The following is a 22,266-nucleotide window of genomic DNA, read 5'->3' as shown; positions in this document are numbered from 1 at the left end:
CGTCACAGTGACGTCACACGGCAGGCAGCCAATTGAAGCGGAGGGGCGGAGATGAGCAGGATGTAAGCATCCCGCCCACCTCCGTCCTTCTCATTGCAGCCGGCGGCAGGTAAGTTGAAGTTCCTCGCTCCTGCGGCTTCACACACAGCGATGTGTGCTGCCGCAGGAGCGAGGAACAACATCGTACCTGTCGCTGCACCGGCATTATGGAAATGTCGGAGGCTGCAGCGATGATACGATAACGACGCTTTTGCGCTCGTTCATCGTATCAAAAAGGTTTTACACGTTGCGATATCGAATGCGACGCCGGATGTGCGTCACTTTCGATTTGACCCCACCGACATCGCACGTGCAATATCGCAACGTGCAAAGCCGCCCTTAGTCTCCAGCGCTTGCACATGTGCAGTAGCAAGAAATCCGGACATAGTCTCCAGAGCCACAGCAACCGTAACAGTACCTCCCCCTCAAGGGCCCCCCTCCCGGCGACGCAGGTAATCGGCAACTAAGTCGGGAGCATGGACAGCCTCCTCAGGCCCCCAAGAGCGATGTTCCGGGCCATAGCTCTCCCAATCTATCAAGAAGAACCTGCGCCCTCTAACCATCTTAGAACCAACTATGGCTCGTACCTCATAACTAGAGCGAGAGGAATCCGAGGCAGGAGAGTGCAATTTACGAGCGTGAGGTAAAATAGCCGGCTTTAGCAGTGAAACATTGAGTTTGTCATGGATCCTAAGATGGACGGGTAACTTCAATTGGTAGACTACAGGATTTACCTGTCGAAGAACCTCATAAGGACCCAGGAAGCGAGGAGCAAATTTGACAGAGCTCACTCTAAGTTTCACGTGTTTTGCAGAGAGCCACACAAAATCCCCTGGAGAAAAGACAGGAGCCGGGCGACGAAATCGATCGATCGGACACCGTCTTCATACGGTCCTTAGCTGCTTGGATCGACTCTTGAGTCCGATCCCAAACCTCTCTGGCATTAGTTGCCCAGTCGGCCACAAGAGGAGAAGGTGCAGCAGCGGGAAACAGTACCGGTACCCTAGGGTGTTGCCCATTATTGAGTACGAATGGTGTCTGCCCAGTGGCCTCAGCCAGCGAATTGTTAAGGGCAAATTCTGCCCAGGGTAGGAGGGAGGACCAGTTATCGTGGTTCTCAGCAACAAAGTGTCGAAGGTATATAATCATGGATTGATTGGTACGCTCAACCAAACCATTGGTCTCCGGATGGTATGCCGAAGAGAGATTCAACTCAATTTGCAGAAGGCTACAAAGATCTCGCCAGAAACGGGAAGCAAATTGCGGGCCTCTATCACAAATGATACGATCTGGCATCCCGAGAACCCTAAAGACATGCTTGAGGAATATTTTGGCTAGTACCCTGGAAGACGGGATTCCCGATAACGGTACGAGATGAACCATCCGGGAGAAATGGTCCGTAATGACCCACACAAATCTATGTCCCTGTGAACACGGAAGATCACCCACAAAGTCCATGCCTACCACCTCCCATGGTCTATCTGGCACTGGTAAAGGATGCAAGAGCCCAGCCGGTCTCTGCCGTAATGGACGGTTGCGAGCACACGAGTAGCAGGAACCGACATATCTCTTGACGTGGCTGGCTAAGTGTGGCCACCAATACCACCTCTCCAGTAACTCTCGTGTCCGCCTAATACCAAAATGCCCACCCACCTTTGAGGTGTGGGCCCACGACAGTATATCATTCTGTCGATCAGGCGGCACAAAGGTCTTGCCCGGTGGGATTTGGTCTAATGTCACAGGGGAGAGCGTATGAAAAACCCTGGAGGGAAGGATAAGACAAGGTTCGTCAATCTCTTCCTGTGAAGAAACCATAGAGCGAGACAGAGCGTCTGCCTTGTTATTCTTACTCCCAGACAGATAGTTGATGGAGAAGTGAAAGCGGGAGAAAAACAAGGACCAGCGGGCTTGGTGAGGATTCAGACGCTGAGCTGTTTGTAAGTACGTCAGATTCTTATGGTCTGTATAGACCTGGAAAGGATGTTTCGCTCCTTCCAGCAAGTGACGCCACTCCTCCAAGGCTAATCTCAAGGCGAGCAGTTCCCTATCCCCAATGGTATAGTTTCTCTCTGCCGGTGAAAAGGTTTTAGCAAAGAAGAAACACGGCATTTTTCTACCTGCACCGTTCTTTTGATACAAGACCGCACCAGCACCCACTGAAGAGGCAGCAACCTCCAAGAGGAAGGGCTTATTCTCATCGGTCTTTGAAGAACGGGAGCAGTTCAAAAGTGTCTTTTTACTGCCTCAAAAGCCTGGGATGTCTCAGTAGACCAGACTTTTGGATTAGCACCTTTCTTAGTCAAGGCCACCAAAGGGGCCACCAAAGTAGAGAAATGGGGTATGAACTGCCTGTAATAAATTAAGAATCCTAAGAAGCGTTGCACCGCCTTCAAGGAATGAGGTGCGGACCATTCCAGGACAGCAGAGAGCTTCGCAGGATCCATAGCCAGACCCTCTTGTGAGATAATGTAGCCCAAAAAAGGCAAGGATGACTGCTCGAATACACATTTTTCGAGTTTAGCAAACAAAGAGTGCTCCCTTAAACGGGAAAGGACACGAACAACATCCTGACGATGAGTCTCCAGATCAGGAGAAAAAATCAGGATGTCGTTCAGATACACCACGACAGAGGATAACAGTAAATCCCTGAACACATCGTTTACGAAGTCCTGAAATACTGCGAGTGCATTACATAAACCAAAAGGCATGACGAGGTATTCATAGTGACCGTCTCGGGTGTTAAAAGCGGTCTTCCATTCGTCACCCTCTCGAATTCGTACCAAGTTATCCAACTTCGTAAAAACCTGAGCTCCCCTCAGTCTGTCAAAGAGCTCCGAAATTAAAGGTAACGGGTATTTGTTCTTTATTGTGATTGCGTTGAGGCCCCTGTAATCTATGCAGGGACGCAAATCACCCTCTTTCTTCCGAACAAAGAAAAACCCAGCTCCCGCGGGAGAGACAGACTTACAAATGAACCCCTTCTCTAAACTCTCTCTTATATAGGTCAACATGGCCTCCGACTCAGGTATCGACAGGGGGTAAACCCTGCCCTTAGGTGGAACCGAACCTGGGATAAGGTCTATGGCACAGTCATACGGCCTATGGGGTGGAAGAACCTCAGCACCCTGTTTGGAGAACACGTCAGCGAAATCCAAATAGGGTGTAGGTATGGGAGAGAGATCAGTTGATGCAACCGCAACGACCTTGGGTGGTAAGGGAAGACATCGGGACTGACATTTCGAACCCCAACTAATAATGCTGTCGGACTCCCAGTCAATGTGAGGAGCATGAGTCCGAAGCCATGGGAGACCCAGAAGGACGTCGTCTATACCCTCAGGCAAAACAAGAAAAGCAATCTCCTCTATGTGACCCTGAGGCAGGGAAAGGCGCAAGGGAACTGTCCTCAATGTAATGGAGTCAAACAACATAGTCCCATTAACAACACGGACAGGAATAGGTGCCTCTAACATGATAGAGGGAATATTGTGTCTCTTTACAAATCCTGAGGACACAAAAGTCCCGTCAGCTCCGGAATCCACAAAAGCCATAATAGGCCAAGTATTCTCAGAGAATGAGAGCTGACCTGGGATACTACACTTAGAGGGTGCAGAAGACGTCTCTAGTAACCCCCCTCTAATGGTTACTAGGCCTGGGAGTTTCCCTGACGACTAGAACACTTGTTGGCATAGTGCCCAGCCTGACGACATACGTAACATATAGGAGGACCAGACTTGCGTAGTCTGGAGGACGTATGACCTAACTCCATAGGAGTGGGAGATGTTTCAGATGCTGAACAAGATGGTAGTGGACCCTCAACAACTGGATTAGCCCGATGCTTAGGGCATGAGGAAGAGACCTCGAGTCTACGTTCCCTATGGCATACGTCGATCCTTGTTGCTACTGTGATCAAGTCCTTCAGAGAAGCAGGAACCTCACGAGTAGCAAGGGCATCCTTGACCTAGCCTGCCAACCCTCTCCAGAAGATAGGAATCAACACCTTCTCTGGCCAATCTAGTTCTGCCACCAGAGTTCTAAAAGCAATGGCATAAGAACTAGTGGATAACGAACCCTGAGATAGATCTTAGAGTCTCAGGGCCGCATCATGGGTTACCTGCGGACCCATGAATACTGCTTTAAGAGCATCAAGAAAGTCTTGATGTCTCAAAGTAACCACATCAGAGCGCTCCCATAAGGGAGTCTCCCATTCTAAGGCTTTGTCCCGAAGTAAGGAGATGATAAAGCCTACTCTGGACCTCTCCGTAGAAAAGCGAGAAGAGTTGACCTCTAGGTGTATCTGACACTGACTAATGAAACCACGACATGATCTGGCATCGCCAGAATATCTGTTTGGCAGAGCAAGTCGAGGATATGTGCAGATGTCACCATGGTCTGAGGTTTATCCTCTATACTCCTGAGCCGCGACTCAAGTACTTGTATGTAACGGTGTAACTGCTGATATTCTTCCATAACTGCCAGAACCTTGGCTCAGTCCTAATGTTACGGGGGGCTGTCTGATAATAAAACCTAAAGGAATGTCAGACAGTCAGGGTCCACCGTGCAAAGACTTTGCTGCAGACTATGGCAGAGTGCAATACCTCTGGTAAACTCACAGAGGAATATAATTAGAAAATAAAGCAATTCCTCCCTTACTTGGAGGGCGTGTGGAATGGTCTCTGTTAAAGATCACAGAGACAAAAGCAGTGAGTGTGAAATGGCACCTACCTAGGTCCGTTCCTCTAGTGGTGCCAGGAGAAGGACAGCAGTGTAAGCCGCACAAAGCTCCTACCTACGTTCGCTCCACTAGTGTGCGAGGACACGAACCAGTAGATATGGCACCTGCCTAGGTCCGCTCTTCTAGTGGTGCAAAAGAGACGGACAGCAGCATAAGCCGCACAAAGCTCCTACCTCCGTTCACTCCCCTAGTGTGCGAGGATACGAACAACTGCCAGACGCAGTATAAGGAACGTTACCCTAGCGGCAACGTCCACCTACGAGTAGAATCACAAGGCCCAGCCGGACCATGTGCCTCAGGCACCTGCCTATGTCCGCTCCACTAAAAGGTAAGGATACGGACTGCAGCCGAAGCTGTAAGGTATAAGAACACTACCCTGCCGGTAGCGCTCACCTAACATAGACAGAGAGATGCCTAGAGGGACGTGCACAGGGCGTCTACCCTCATGCATGAACCAAGAGGACTGAGCGCCGGGCGGCGTGCATCAGGGTCTTATATAGACTCTGTGCCTCATCCAAGATGGAGGACACCAGAGCCAATCCGCTGCCAGAATGACAGCAATGAATTTGCTGGCCTATCACCGAGCAAAGCGTCACAAGCACATGACCAGCGACCAATCGGCATAGAAGGTGTCAGAGACATGTGACCACGTGTCACAAGCACATGACCAGTGGCCAATCAGCTTAGAAGGTGTCAGAGACATGTGACCTTGTGTCAGCGATGATGTCACCCGCACATGTGCAATGGCTCCAAGATAGGACTTAGTCTCCATCGCTTGCACATGTGCAGTAGCAAGAAATCCGGACATAGTCTCCAGAGCCACAGCAACCGTAACACCTGCCGTGTGCCCAGACAGTTGATTTCCACCACATATAAAATATCACCAAACTCAGGTGAAATTGCACAATAAATTTCATGGTGATTTTTTTCTTGTTACCCTTGTGAAAAAAAAGCTATCTGGTTGAAGTAACAAGTTTGTGGTAAAATTTTATTTTTTTATTTTTATGGCTCAACGTTATAAACGTCTGTGAAGCACCTGGGGTTTCAGTGTACTCACCAAACATCTAGATAAATTCCTTGAGAGGCCTAGTTTACAATATGGGGTCACTTGTGGTGTTTTTTTTGCTGTTTATGTACCTTAGGGGTCCTCTAAATGCGACATGGTGCTCGCAATCTTTTTCAGCCAAATTTCCTTTCCAAAATTCAAATATTACTCTTTTCGTTCCAAGCCCTCCCATTTCTCCAAACAAAGGTTTCAGACCACATGTGAGGTATCACCGCGCTCATAAAAAAGTGAGTAACAATTGTTTGGGTCAAAATTTTGGAATTACCTCTTGAAAAAGGGAGAAAATTGATGCTAAAGCAACATTTTTGAGAAAAAAATGTCAATTTTCAATATGACAATGTAACGTTAACAAAATCTGGGAAGTACCTGTGAGTCCACAATGCTCACTATACCCCTAGATAGAAGCCTTAAGGGGTCTAGTTTCCAAAATGGGTTCACTTGAGGGGGGTTTCTGCTGTTTAGGTACCTTAGGGGATCTGTAAATGCAACATGGTGCCCGCAATCTATTTCAGTCAAATTTGCTTTCCAAAATTCAAATATTGCTCCTTTCATTCCAAGCCCTCCCATTTGGCCAAACAAAGGTTTCTGACCACATGTAGGGTATTGACGCGTTCAGAGGTAAGTGGGTAACAAAGTGGGAGGTCTAGTTTTTGGTGTTAACTCTTGAAAAAGTAAGAAAATTAGTGCTAAAGCAACATTTTTAGGTAAAATGTTAATTTTTATTTTTTTTCATTCCACATTATTTTAGTTCCTGTGAAGCACCTGAAGGGTTAATAAACTTCTTTGATGTGACTTTAAATACCTTGAGGGGTGCATATTTTAGAGTGGGGTCACTTTTGGGTATTTTCTGTCACTTAGGCCTCTCAAAATCACTTCAAATATGATGTGGTCCCTAAATAAATGGTTTGGTAAATTTTGTTGAAAAAATGGGAAATTGCTGATGAACTTTGAAGCCTTCTAACTTCCTAACCCCAAAAAATTTTGTTTCAAAAATTGTGCTGATGTAAAGTCGACAAGTGGGAAATGTTATTTATTAACTATTTTGCATGACATAACTCTCTGGCTTATGGGCATAAAAATTAAAAGTTTGAAAATTGCAAAATGTTACATTTTTTTGTAAATTTCAGATTTTTTCACAAATAAAATAAAAATATCATCCTAAATTTAACTCTAACATGAAGCCCAATATGTCACGAAAAAACATTCTCAGAATCACCGGGATCCATTGAAGCGTTCCAGAGTTATAACCTTAGAAAGGGACACTGGTCAAAATTACAAAAAATAGCCTGGGCATTAAGTACAAAACTGGCTTCGAACTTAAGGGGTTAAAGTTCCCTCAAAAACTGTTTGTGTTGCCAGTTATCTCCATATATGTGATAGTTAGAAATTTCTATAGCATAAAAAACTAAATCAGTAACATCGCACTTGTGAGTTTATACCGAATATTTTAGTGCACAAACAATACAAAACAATTTTTTATTATTAATGTAATTTAAATGTTCGGCAGGTTTTTTTTACCTTCTTATAGTACAAACAATATAATAAATATACCACGTGGTAATTGTGACACACTTGATAAACTTATCTACTATGTGGCACCCACCATGTGGGGCAGAAAGATATTTTCTCTTTAGTGATAAAGGACAAACATTATATTTTCTGCCATTGCATTTATGGAAACCAACTATTGGAAGCCATGTATTCTTCTGTGGTTTTTCCATAAATAACAACTTACAGCCAAGAGACAAACCTCTTATTGGAAACACATTTACACTTATATAAGCAATTTTAACTCCTTCACGACATCTACCTTACATGTTTGGCGCCACAGGTGTGGTCCCCCATGGACTTCTAGATATAGCAAAAAAGACTTGGGAAGTAGAGGTTACACCCTACAAAAGCATGATCGAGTATGTGGTCCAGATGCAAGAAAGAATTGCTGAAGTGATGCCCATTGTGAGAGAGCCCATTCTCTCAGTCAAGAGTGTATAATTGGTCAGCAAGGGTGAGACAGTTCAGCCTTGGAGATTGTGTTGTGTTGCTCATACCCATGGTGGAAAGCAAATTTGTGGCAAAGAGGCAAGGCCCCTATGAAGTGGTTTAAAGGTTGCACAAAGTTAATTATAAAATCTACCTACCAGGGTGAAGGAGGTCCCATCAGGTGTACCGCGTTAATCTAATCAAGGCATAGAAAGCTAGGAAACCTGCAGAAGCCTAGTGTTTGGTGGCTATATCTGAAGCCAAAAGGGAAGTTGTCAAGGTGACAGACACACTGTCACCTGCTTAAAATCAGCAGTGCCGAAAATGTCTTCATCGGAACAGAGACTTGTTCTCAGAACTGCCAGGTTGTACTCAGGTCAAAGAACATAAAATCCCCATGAAACCTCATGTTAAAGTGAGTTTTAAGCCTGATTGGATTTCTGAGGCATTTCAAGATGTATTCTCAAAGGAAGTGAAGCCGATGTTGTACCTAGGATTGATTGAAGAATCTACAAGTGGCTGGTTCAGTCCCATTGTCTCAGTGCCAACAGCAGATGGAGAATGGCAGTTCTGTAATGACGATAGGAAGTTGAAAAATGTTTCCAAATGTAACTCATATTCATTGCCCTGTGTCGATGAGCTCATTGAGAGGCTAGGGCCAGCCTGCTACATCTCCAACCTGGACCTTACTATTATTATTGGTGGATTCCCCTTTCCAAAGAGGCCAAGGAAAAACAGTCGATTCAATGGAGATGGGTGTTTTCAACATGTCTAGATGCCATTTGGGTTGTAAGAATCTCCAGCCACCTCTAAAAAGCCATGAACCGAATCCTAGCTCCCCACAAAAAATATGCAGAAGCCTGCCTGGATGACATTGTGATCTTCAGCCAAGATTGGTGAAGCCCTCTGTGCTAGACACAAGTGATATTTGATGCCATAAGGAAGGCGGGGTATTTCTTCAACCCAAATAAATGAGCCATCAGGATGGAAGGAGCCAGGTACTTAGACTATGTTATGAGCAGGGGCGAGATCAAACCACAGTTAATAAGGTGGACGCCATACAGAACTGGCTACAACCACTCCACCCAAAAAAACCAAGGGCATTCCTAGGCATCATGGGGTGCTACTGTTGCTTTAACCCAAACTTCACCATTGTAGTCAAAAACTTGACCAACCTCCTTAGACACAAAAATTTGACTATGGCCAAGTGGTCTCCTGAAGTGCAGACAGCCTTTGAAGAACTGAAGCTATCCCTGTGTACACAAACTGTGTTGGTGACACCAGACTTCAATAGGGAATCTGTGGTGCAGACAGATGCGTCAAAGGTTGTGTTAGATGCCATCTTTTCCAAAAAAGTGAAGGACAAAGAACACCCAATATTGTACCTGAGCAGGAAACTATCGTCCTGCAAGAAGAATTGCTCCATCATGGAGAAGAAGTGTTAAGTCATCGTGTAGGGGTTGGACACTCTAAGATACTATCTAATAGGCAGGAAATTTAAGTTAGTGTCAGACCACACCCTTGAGGTGGATGCATGAAAAGAAAGGGAGTAATGCCCTTGTAACCAGATGGTTCCTAGCACTCCATGACTTTAGCTTCCTTGTGGAGCATAGGCCAGGGAAACTACATAACAATGCAGATGCTTTGTCAAGAGTTCATTGTGTGATGGTGGAAGGTGCCAAGGCCTGGCTTGTGGCAGAGGGTGGGGGTATGTAAGGTGGCTGCCGGACATGTCATGAAGGGAAAATTTGTATCACAGAGGTGATTTTCCTCTGTGATGTAAGCCTGGAAGCAAGCTCCAGTACGTTTAGTGGTGAGAGGGTTAATAGGGCTGACAAAGGCCAGGTTTACAAGCAGTTAGAGAGATGGATGGGACTGGCTGCTCACATAACCCCACCCCAGGGCATGGTGGACATAAGGAAGTCCAGGTATGATCATTAGTTGTCTGCGTTTTGAGGTAAGATGCCCTGTCTGGAGCCTGTATACATGGACTTGTGTGCTGAACTAACATTGTATTGCCTTTCTTAAGATTGTGTATTTTGTTGTCCTGCCTACCTCAAATGCCATCAAGTGAGCCATATCTCTACAGTGTTTTCCAGGCTACTGGTAGCACAAAGACACTGGAAAAGCACTATGACATTTCCTAGAAAGAAAGTTAGCCAAATCTGTGCTCCCAAATCCAAATAGCCCCTCATTTCTGAGCCCCAAAATGCGCCAAAATTACATATAGCCTCCAGATGTTTGGCATTTCGATAGTGAAGAAAGCCCACTTAAATTATGAGGTACGTACCTCCAGAAGCACAAGCTGGGTAAAACATACTGGGCACAACAACGTACTGAGCACTACAATGTACTGTACTGGGCACTTCCAATTTTCACTCAGCAACATCCATTGCGGCCTGCTTCTGGAAAACACGTATTGAGTCAAAATCGTTACTACACCTAAAAATAAATTCCTAGATGGGTGTATTTAGAAAATAAAGTCACTTAAGGGAGGATTCTTCCCTTTTGGCACTAAGGAGCTCTGTATATGGAGTCCGCAAACTATTGTATGTAAATTTGTACACCAAGAGACAAATAACGGTCTTTCCTTCCTCAATTTTGCCGTGTGGCTAAGCAGTACTGTACAGCCAAATTTGGGTATTGCTCTGGTCAGCAGAAACTGTGTGACAAATGTTGGTGCCATTTTACCCATTTCTCTGTTTGAAAATGTAACATCTGGGCATAAGATAAAATTTTCATGGTAAAAAATGTAATTCTGTGACACAACTGTGGTGCTAATATGCTCACTGCACCCCTAGATGAATTCAGTGAGGAGGTACATGATATTATAAGATGAGTTCACTTATTGGGTTTCTGCCATTCTGGTACCTCAGGTGCTCTGTTAAAGGAAACCTGTCAGCAGAAATTTCGCCCAAAACCTAAAAGATTCCCCCTCTGCAGCTCCTGGGCTGCATTCTAGAAAGGTCCCTGTTATTATTGTGCCCCATGTGAGACCAAAATAAAGACTTTATAAAGTGGTACCTCTTAGTATTCAGATACTGTAAATGTGACACGAGGGCGGGCTTTCTGGCGTCCGTTATTCTGCCTCCTGGTCCTGTATGCCGCCCCCATCTCTCCTTTCCATAGCTGATGCACCGCCCACTGCTCCAGCCAACCCCGCGCATGCCCAGTGCCAGTCTCACGGGACTGAGCAGTGTGACCGCTGGTGACGTGTGCGCAGGAAAGTGATTATGGGTGGGGCTGTGATTGTTATCAGCAAGTACCCGCCCAAAATCTCGTGAGCGCGCAAACCTCACCAGCGGTCACACTGTGCTCAGAGTAGATGCTAGACTGTATGGGCTGCTTCCAGGGATGACGTCCCTTTTGTCACGTGATAGTATTTTGAACACGCCCCTATCACGTGACAAAAGGGACGTCATCCCTGGAAGCAGCCCATACAGTCTAGCATCGAACGTGCTGCTGACTTAGTCTCTGCCTGCAGCTCACAGTGAGAGTTCATTGTTCTATGTCGCTTGCTGTAAACGTTAGCTGTATCGGAGCTGGAAGCATTGTGGGATCTTATGTGGATTACGTCAGACCTGTAGGGGTATTTTGGGGTTTAATAAAGTCTTAAAAGAAAGTGCTCTTTTTCTTTTATTTCAAATAAAAGGGTTTTTTGGTGTTTGTGTTTATTTACTTTCCCTTATAGATTAATAATGGGAGGGTTTCATAGACGATTCCTATTACTAATCTAGGGCTTAGTGGCAGCTGTGAGCTGCTATTAACCCCTTATTACTCCAATTGCCACCACACCAAGGCAATTGTGAAGAGCTGGGTACAGTGCCTGGCTTGTCGGATCTAATGGATGCAACAATCTGGGTGGCTGCAGGCTGGTATTTTTAGGCTGGGGGAGTCTATACCCATGAGTCTCCTCAGGCTGAGAATACCTGTCCCCAGCTGTCGGGCTTTATCATGGCTGGGTATCAAAATTGGTAGTGACCAAATGCAGGCTTTTTTAGTTATTTATTTAAATTTAAAAAAGCCACATGTGGTCCCTCTTATTTTGATACACACCCAAGATAAGCACACGGCTGGGGGCTGCAGTCTGTAGCCATGGGCTTTATCTGTGCTAGGTATCATAATATGGGTGGACCATATGCCAATTTATTTTAACTGTACGACATAGACGCACACAGTGTCTGATTGGAAGCAGTGAGACACTCTGCCACTCAGGTTGGGGGCGCGTTTGAATGCTACCAATCACAGATGCTGGTGGGTGGGAAAAGCACTGAATATGCAGGTAAATGAGTTACCCAGGAAGGGAATGAGCAGCAGTGGGAGCAGTTACAGCCGCGGTAAGTATGAAACGCTTGCTCCATGACCCCTATCCCTTCTACCACTTTTTTTAATTGCTGGATTATTGTCCCCATTGACTTATATAGGGACCAGCATCCAGCCAGATAACCAGGATTAATCCCAGGCTGAAACAGGGATTTTTTTTAACTGGGTTAGACCTGCCGATCCCTGATGTCTGTGACTCTGCCCATCAGTAGTTAAGGGCATACAAATTAAAAGTTTGAAAGTTGCTAAATTTTAAAACTTTTTTGCAAAATATCCAATATTTTCACAAATAAATGCAGAAGATATTGTCTTACTTTTACCACTAATAGAAAGTACAATATGTTACAAGTTCTTAGAGTTCTTATGGTATAAGTTCTTAGAATCATTGGGATCTGTTGAAGCATTCCAGAGTTATTACCAAATAAAGTGACACTGGTCAAAGTTGAAAAAAATTGCACAGCTCAGAAAGGTGAAAACAGTCTTTGGGTTGAAGGGGTTAATTTTTAAATGCCGAAAGGATGTTCCGTAAATTCCTGTTTCTTTTCTGAATCATTGCTGTTTAACCAACAAAGGAAGTAATCACCTGGATGCGTTCAGGTTGTAGACTTTACTTCCATACAATGTGGTGAGTTGTTTTTTACCTTCTTTATACACATGCTAAAATGAAAAATAATGGATTGAAGCATTAAAGCTGGGAATTAGTTTAGCCATCTCTGCTTAGTGCACATTTTTACTCATATGAGTAAGGATCTGTTGGATCCGAAACGTGTAATCTGTTTCCCCTTTAATGGAGTCTTAACCATGGAATTTTAAAATGTGAAAGATAGTCTTGGAATTTTTTATTGTTTGGGATTGCAGGATATTTTTGGGATTTTTTTTAAAACAAAAGTGCTGTTTTTTTTTTTGTTTTTTTTTTTTAAATCAGCGCATAAAAAATAATAATCAGTGACTGGATTTGAAACTAATTTCATAAACCCAAACTTTGCATATCTGTGTTTTTTGGTTATTTGTATTCTTGCAGTTACACCTCTTTCATTTGTCTCTAATGGTCTTTGATAAATTAAAAATGTCTCTGTTTTTTTTTTGCAGATCTTTTGGCCTCCTTTAAGAGATTTGTTTGTTCCTGTTTTCCTGAATTGTTGGCTGGCAAAACATGCCTTAGAGAATATGATCGTAAGTGTTAAAATGAGACATTTTTTTCTATTTATGTGAAATAATACTGGTAATATAACTTTTAATGACAAATAACAGAGATATAAAGCAATAAAATTAATACAAAGCATAAATGGGAAAAAAAATATTGCAATCTAAAAATGTACAGTCTGCCATTGGCTCATCTGCTCAGGTTTATGCCATGGAATAAAAAAATGAAGAAAAATTCTACAAGGCTGAGAGAAAGTAGAACAAGAACTTACAATATGCTGTAATTTTTATATGCTGACATCACTTTAGAAGAAATCAGCACATCCTTGAGTGACATAGCTTCTGGCCCAGGTGTACACCCATTTAAAGTATTTGTCAGATATCAAAAGATTTTGGTAAGCCACTTACTAGAGGTTTTTTTACAAGCACCCCATGGAGAGTCTTTGTCTATTTCCTTTTCCGAAACCAATATTATTGTTGAGTTATGAGGTGAAGGATCCTTTAGTTCGTGAATATTAATGTCCTATTTTTTTAGTAAATGTCGACTATAAAATTTTCACCAAGATTATAGCAATGAGATTCAATAAAGTGATTCTACATGTCATATAACTGTACAAAATGAGATTTATGCTGCGCAAAAGCACTTTCATAAACATCAGAATGGCACAATCGGTAGTCCAATACAGCTCTTTGTAGTCTGTTATCTGAGCGTTAGCCTAACTAGTTGCCATGAAAGCATTTGACTCAGTAGAATAGATATTTCTGTTGGCTTGTCTTCAAAAATTTGAACTTGGAGCAAAATGTTATAAAGTGATACATATACAGATATACTAGGGTGGTATTGAATGGCCTCCCATCTGCATACTTCTCTCTTGAAAGGAGAACTCACCAGTGCTGTCCTTTCTCCCACACTTTATTTTCCCTGGCTATGAAGCATTGGTCATGAGAATATGCTGTACATCACAAACTAAAAGCATATCTGTAGCTAATCAGATGAATACCCTCAGGTGGTATGCAGATTACATAATAATTTTCATGAATTAGGTGGAGACAAAATACCTCATGTTTTTTTTAACTATGAGTACATTTAGTAGATTTTCTTGTCTTTCTATTAATTGGAATAAATCAGCTTTCATGTTGTATTCACAGGGACCCACTATTCACTTAGAGACTCCTTGTCACTTTTACTGGTGGTTACGCACTATAAACATACATCAAGACACTAAATGGGATCGCTTCTCTAATATTCTTCCACTCTTAGACTATGCTACACAGAGGTTTAATCTCTCGGGGAAACTGCCTTTGTCAGTGCCGGACCACATAAACTTGATCAAGATGATAACGCTGGTAAATTTCAGATATACTTTGCAATACAGTGCGATACCTGTACCCAAATTCTTCCTCACATTATTTAATTTGCTAATTTCTAAATTTGTATGGGGTAATTCTGGGGTTCAAACTTAAATTCAAAGACCTAAAAAGCTAGTGGGTACAGCTTTAGCAGATTTTTCTCTTTATTATTTGGCAGGCTAACTAAAGGCAATAAGTAGATGGATGCCAGGCTCTCAGTTGCTGAGCTCGGCGAATCATTGACTGTAGCGGCAAACACTAGTTGTTGATTAGTTTATTTTGAGCTTATAAATCTGATATTCCCAAATATTGCCTAGAACGTGTATTTAGTCTAGAAACAGGAAAGGAGAGTCTAAACATTCACTCATATTTTGCCTGACATGTCTGTATGGCAAGACCTTTACTTTCCCTCCCAGGTGTCCCACCCATGCTTGCAATTCTGGAGCACTCAAAACATTATTTTACTCGGCGATCTACATGAGGAGGATATACTGTTCTCTTTTGATCAACTGAGGAATTAATATGATATGCCAAGATCCCAATATTTTAGATATCTTCAACTAAGGGGTACTTCTCACATAGCGAGATCGCTAGCGAGATCGCTGCTGAGTCACGGTTTTTGTGACTCACCAGTGACTTCATTAGTGATCTCACTGTGTGTGACACTGAGCAGCGATCTGGCCCCTGGTGTGAAATCGCTGCTCGTTACACACAGTGCTGGTTCATTTTTTGGATATCGCTCTCCCGCTGTGAAGCACACATTGCTGTGTTTGACAGCGAGAGAGCAACAATCTGAATGTGCGCAGGGAGCCGGCTTCTGGCAGCCTGTGGTAAGCTGTAACCAAGGTAAATATCGGGTAACCAAGTGAAGCGCTGTGCTTGGTTACCCGATATTTACCTTGGTTACTAGCGTCCGCCGCTCTCAGGATGCCAGTGCTGGCTCCCTGCTCCCTGCACACGTAGCCGGAGTACACTTTGGGTAAATAAGCAAAGCGGTTTGCTTATTAACCCGATTTGTACTCTGGCTAGGAGTGCAGGGAGCCAGCGCTAAGCGGTGTGCGCTGGTAACCAAGGTAAATATTGGGTAACCAAGCGAGGTGCTTTGCTTGGTTACCCGATATTTACCTTAGTTACCAATCGCTTCCACGCGTCGCTGGTGGCTGGGGGCTGGTCACTGGTCGCTGCTGAGATCTGCCTGATTGACAGCTCCCCAGCGACCATGTAGCGACGCACCAGCGATCCTGACCAATTACAATTCCCCAAACAAGGCACAATTGTAGTCTTATCTACCTTTCCACTTATAGGGATTCTTAAGTCACAAGGTCCACGAAATCTCAAATTAGCCTTGAGATAAAAAAAAGAATAAGAGTGGATAAACCAGGTGATGTGCTCCAAGAGCAAGTGTACCGCCCCCCGCGGAAGCAGCCGAGCTGCTCGGATCCCGGTTCACTGTGGCTCGAGGGTCTCCGGACCTGAGGGTCATGCGGCCACTCGAATGAAAAGGGGGGTATTTACAGGGGAGTTATAGTTTGTGATGCCACCCGTGGTGTTTGGTAATTGGGAGTACCACAGCTGCTGTTGGGAGTACCCGGTGATGATGGAACGGGGGCAGCAAGGTGTTGGAACCCTCCACGGGTAGGGGAGTGCCCCGGGACTCGGTGAGAGGGATGCCGTGGGGATGCAGAGGTAACTCTCGTACTCACTCAGTTCATAAGCAGACTCCGACAACCGGGTAAACCAAGTCTCTGGGTACCGCTACCGCAGAGGGGAGCTCGTACAGGTCCCATCCCCAAGTGGTGCTGCCTGGTGATCCATGACCTGCCTCCTGGCACTTAGTTTAGATTTCAACTTGATGGCCCGGTAGCATGGAACTAGCCGGACACCGCTTCCTACTATGGCTAAGTATGGGAGCTTGCTCTCAGGGCTCACGCTTGGTATTTTCTACACCGTTTTGGTTGGAAAGTCCTATCCTCCTCGTTGCGCTAATGCCCCAATTCTGGAGCGGGTGGGAACAGATCGTAAAGGCTCAGTTCTCCTCAGGTGAATCGTCGGGTTGCCTGAAGCTACTCCCCGACGTAGGGTCCATTTACCCCATCGTGCCTTCAGTTTTGGACCGGTGACAGGGCTAGGCTGCCGGGTGTCCTTCTCGACAGGTCCGAGCACCTCGCCACAATCCCCTGCGATCAGGGGTTCAACTCCTCTAGGCCCAGACTACCGTCTGCAACCTAGGCAGTTACTTCGGGAGTCACCACTCCCAACTTCTTCTGAGATCCTTTCCTCTCGTTGGCTACTTCAAACTCCTTCTCCATTCACAGACTCACTAGACTCACTAGACACCTCACCTCCCCTCCCTGACCCCCCAGGTAGGCGACTCTATTCCTCTCAAGCCGTCCACTTGTGTGGCTGGTGGGTGTGGTGCAGGGAGTCTCTAGATTTGATTTGCTGTTGGAGGCAACACCACTTAACTAGGGACCCAAAACCAAGAGGGAGGTGGAATACTTCATGGAAGGGCAGCTTATGCAGTACTCTGTGACGACCTGATAGTCCAGGGGCGTCACACAAGCTCATTAACTAAATTTTAATAATCACTACGCATTTTGGGGGTGAATGTCCCCTTACTTGCATGAAGTACAGACATCCACAACTGGCTATATATAGCCCAATCATGTAATTGAAAACATGTGACATTAATATACAAAACTGTACAATAGATTAACTGCTATTTTCAGCATAAAAAAACTGGAAAAGATATAGAATTGATCAATAGAGAAGAAGATGCAATAAAAATAAAACAATAAAATTGATACAATAAACCTTCCTCTTAGATACTATCATGGGTATTAACATAGGTACATATATTATAAAGCTAATGTACCCATAACTAAAAATCATATTTCTTACATTACCCTAATGATCATAGCTAATCAAGCCATAATGGGTCCTGTATAAAAACATTTTTTTTAAATCTAACACCATAGTAAATCTAGAATATAATATTGCTGAACAAAAACATGTCACCCTAACCTAAAATGACAACCTAGTAAAATGTAACATGATATAGTTAAAAATAATTGAAGAATATAATATCCCATACTACCAACTAATTGGGGCAACTATAGACTTCGACTGTGCTCTATGCTGAGGTTTAGACCTTCCGAAACAAGGGTGGCTATCTTAAAAATCCAAAAGGACTCGATCTGAAATCGATTGGGAGCATACTCCAAAATTTGTTCTATAATTGTCAGCTGGAAACTCGCCAGATTTTTACAATGCTCCAATGCAAAGTGTTTTGAAACACTATGATTTATTATGCCATTAGGAATATTTTGTCTCTGTTTGTTTTTTCTGTTATGAATTTGTTGAATGGTGCGACCGACATATTGAAGTCTTCTGTCCCTCTCTATAAATATACAACATAAGACGATGTGCAGTTCAGAGGCTGATTAATAGGGAATACATCGTGGGTAACATTGGAGCAATATTTCCAACAACAAAAATGGAATCATTTGGCAACACAAACATTTAGGACCCCCCTCCACACTGAAATAACCCTCTGGGGTGGCCCTTAAACATTTAGAAAAGAATGATCAGATCATCAACCCCAGCACCAACAAAGGGGGTGCAAAGGTCCTGATGAAGAAATCCTGGTATATTGCAGAGGGTTATCGTAGTCTTATTGAAGCGCAATATTATTGTCTGCTTAATCAAGATCCCTTATCGGATATTTTTGAGGAATATAAGGATCTTTTGAAACAGAGCAGTGATACAGGTTTACGTAATAAAAGGCAAAGAGATTATTTAGGTATGAAATACTTTTAGCTATCATTTTTCTACTTTTTGCCCAAAAAATATAAGGATCCATCCCACTCCCCTGGATGCCCTAACATATCCGGAATTGGTCCCATTACAGACAGTCTCTGTCTTTTTTATTTATTTTTGCAGAAATATGTTGGTAATCTGGACTCATGCATACGAGATTCAGCACATTTAATTACACAACTGAAACATCTCACTTGAACTTGAGAGTATATTTTTTTTTACTATAGACATCAGTTCACTTTATTTCATCATTGATCACAACCTTTGGGGAGAGGCAATGCAATATTATTTGAACTAAGATCCTCTTGTCTCTGAACACAAAAAGGAATTAATAATTCAAAGAAACATTTATTTTATATCACAATATTTTTTCCTTTCAAGATGTGACCTATTGGCAGTTGAGAGGCTGTGCCATGGGGATGAGATTCACCCCAAGTCATGCTAACTTGTTTATGGGGCGTTTTGAGACCCTCTTTATAGGCCGGTCCTTCCTACCGATGGGTCATATTCTTTTTTATCATCGTTTTATAGACTGCTTATTTTTAAATTGTACAGGTATAATAGAGGAAGCTTAATTATTCCTTCACTTTAATTTGGTCTGCAATTGAAGTGTAACTTTTTCAACTAATTATTATGAAGAATCCTGAGGGTGGAATCTCAACATCAACACATTTTAAAAATACTAGTTTCCTTCTTCGGAAGTGGCTTAACCCCTTTAGGACGAAGCCAGTTTTGTACTTAATGCCCAGGCCATTTTTTGCAATTCTGACCAGTGTCACTTTATGAGGTCATAACTCTGGAACGCTTCAACGGATCCCAATGATTCTGACATTGTTTTTTCGTGACATATTGTACTTCATGATAGTTATAAATTTAGAACGATATTTTTTGCTTTTATTTGTGAAAAAATCGGAAATTTGATGAAAATTTTGCAATTTTCAAACTTTTAATTTTTATGCCCTTAACCCAGAGAGTTATGTCACACAAAACAGTTAATAAATAACATTTCCCACATGTCTACTTTACATTAGCGCAATTTCTGAAACAAAATGTTTTGGGGTTAGGAAGTTAGAAGGGGTCAAAGTTCATCTGCAATTTCCCATTTTTTCAACAAAATTCACAAAACCATTTTTTTAGGGACCACATCACATTTGAAGTGACTTTGAGAGGCCTAAGTGACAGAAAATACCTAAAAGTGACACCATTCTCAAAACAGCACCCCTCAAAGTACTCAAAACCACATCCAAGAAGTTTATTAACCCTTCATGTGCTTCACAGGAACTAAAGCAAAGTGGAATGAAAAAAAGCAAAAAATAAAATTTTACCTAAAATGTTGCTCTACCCCAAATTTATTCACTTTTAGAAGAAATAACACAACAAAATGAACCCCAAAACTTGTTACCCACTTTCTTATGAACGCGCCAATACCCCACATGTGGTCAGAAACCTTTGTTTGGACAAATGGGAGGGCTCGGAACAGAAGGAGCAATATTTGAATTTTGGAAAGCAAATTTGGCTGAAATAGATTGCGGGCACCATGTTGCAATTACATGTCCGCTAAAGTACCTAAACAGCAGAAACCCCTTACAAGTGACACCATTTTGGAAACTAGACCCCTTAAGGCTTCTATCTAGGGGTATAGTGAGCATTTTGGATCCACAGGTACTTCACAGATTTTGATAACGTTACGTTGTCACATTGAAAATTTTCATTTTTTTCTCAAAAATGTTGCTTTAGCATCAATTTTTTCACTTTTTCAAGAGGTAATTCCAAAAATTTGACCCCAATGTTTGTTACCCACTTTTTTATGAGCGCGGTGATACCTCACTTGTGGTCTGAAACCTTTGTTTGGAGAAATGGGAGGGCTTGGAACGGAAGGAGCAATATTTGAATTTTGGAAAGGAAATTTGGCTGAAAAAGATTGCGGGCACCATGTCGCATTTGGAGGACCCCTAAGGTACGTAAACAGCAAAAAAACACCACAAGTGACCCCATATTGGAAACTAGGCCCCTCAAGGAATTTATCTTGATGTTTGGTGAGTACCCTGAACCCCCAGGTGCTTTACAGAAGTTTATAACGTTGAGCCATGAAAATAAAAAAATAAAATTTTACCACAAAATTGTTACTTCAACCAGGTAGCTTTTTTTTTCACAAGGGTAACAGGAAAAAAATCACCATGAAATTTATTGCGCAATTTCTCCTGAGTTTGTTGATATCTTGTATGTGGTGGAAATCAACTGTTTGGGCACACTACAGGGCTCAGAAGAGAAGGAGTGTAATTTGACTGCAAAATTGGCTGGAATCAATAGCGGACGCCATGTTGCATTAGGAGAACCCCTGAGGTGCCTAAGCAGTGGAGGTCCCCCACAAGTCACCCCATTCTGGAAATAAGACCCCTCAAGGCTTTAATCTAGGTGTATATTGAGCATTTTGAATCCACGAATACTTCACAGAATTTGATAAGCTTAGGTTGCCATATTGAAATTTTCATTTTTTTCACAAAAATGTTGATTTAGCGACACATTTTTCACTTTTTCAAGAGGCAACAACAAAACGTGTACCCCACAGGTTGTTATCTAATTTCTTGTGAGCGCAGGGATACCCCACATGTGGCCAAAAACCTTTGTTTGGATAAATGGGAGGGCTTGGAATGGAAGGAGCACCATTTGAATTTTGGAAAAGTTGAAGTAAATTGCGCGCACCATGTCACATTAGCAGGGCCCCTTGGGCACCTATACATCAGAAACCCCCCACAAGTGACCTCATTTTGGAAACTGGACCCCTCAAGGATTTTATTCAGGAGTATAGTGAACATTTTGAATCCACAGGTACTTCACAAAACTGTTGCTGTAGCAACAAATTTCTCACTGTTAAGGGGGCTTTACACGCTGCGACATCGCTAATGCGGAGTCGTTAGGGTCACGGAATTGGTGACGCACATCCGGCCGCATTAGCGATGTTGCTGCGTGTGACACCGATGAGCGATTTTGCATCGTTGCAAAAACGTGCAAAATCGCTCATCGGTGACATGGGGGTCCATTCTCGATTATCGTTACAGCAGCAGTAACAATGTAGTTCGTCGCTCCTGCGGCAGCACACATCGCTATGTGTGACGCCGCAGGAACGAGGAACCTCTCCTTACCTGCCTCCCGGCCGCTATGAGGAAGGAAGGAGGTGGGCGGGATGTTCCGGCCACTCATCTCCGCCCCTCCGCTTCTATTGGGCGGCCGCTCAGTGACGTCACTGTGACGCCACACGGACCGCCCCCTTAGCAAGGAGGCGGTTCGCCGGTCACAGCGATGTCGCCGGGCAGGTAAGTATGTGTGACGCATCTGCGCGATGTTGTGCGGCACGGGCAGCGATTTGCCCATGTCGCACAACAGATGGGGGCGGGTACCCACGCTAGCGATATCGGGACCGATATCGCAGTGTGTAAAGCGGCCTTTAGGCTATGTGGCCATGATCCAGCGACACGGCGTCTAGTACACAGTGTCAGCCTCCTGCAGAAATGTGAGTGTTGTCCACGGGAGAACGCAGCTGCCCATGCCCACGATTTGGGTTCAGGCTGCTGTGGACTTTAGTTCTATTCTACCTGCAGAAAGCACTCATCTCCGCAGCATAAATTGACATCCTGAGGCTCGGGAAGCTGCGCCACAGGTCGATTTATGCTGCGGAGAAAAGAAACACAGTGGGCACGGGATTTCTAAAAATCCTGCCACTGTGCTTCTAATGCACAACGCAGCGTTATGGACGCAGGGAAAACACTCTGCGTCCAAAATGTTGCAAACCCTGATTGTGGGCACACAGCGTAAA

The 22,266-nt window shown here is 43.6% G+C and overlaps 1 protein-coding gene across 4 annotated transcripts in view; it reads left to right on the top strand.

Moving 5' to 3' along the window:
• Positions 1-22,266, top strand: part of KCNT2 (potassium sodium-activated channel subfamily T member 2) — a 1,626,062-nt gene that overhangs the window by 750,035 nt on the left and 853,761 nt on the right. For all 4 annotated transcript variants that reach the window (XM_075322033.1, XM_075322031.1, XM_075322032.1 and 1 more), the window contains exon 7: positions 13,230-13,313. In XM_075322033.1, coding sequence (XP_075178148.1) covers positions 13,230-13,313 — 84 coding nt within the window. The remainder of the gene's footprint in view (positions 1-13,229; positions 13,314-22,266) is intronic.

This window comes from Anomaloglossus baeobatrachus, chromosome 8 (genome assembly GCF_048569485.1).
Source record: "Anomaloglossus baeobatrachus isolate aAnoBae1 chromosome 8, aAnoBae1.hap1, whole genome shotgun sequence".
NCBI lineage: Eukaryota > Metazoa > Chordata > Amphibia > Anura > Aromobatidae > Anomaloglossus > Anomaloglossus baeobatrachus.
This window is presented reverse-complemented; position numbering and strand designations above follow the sequence as displayed.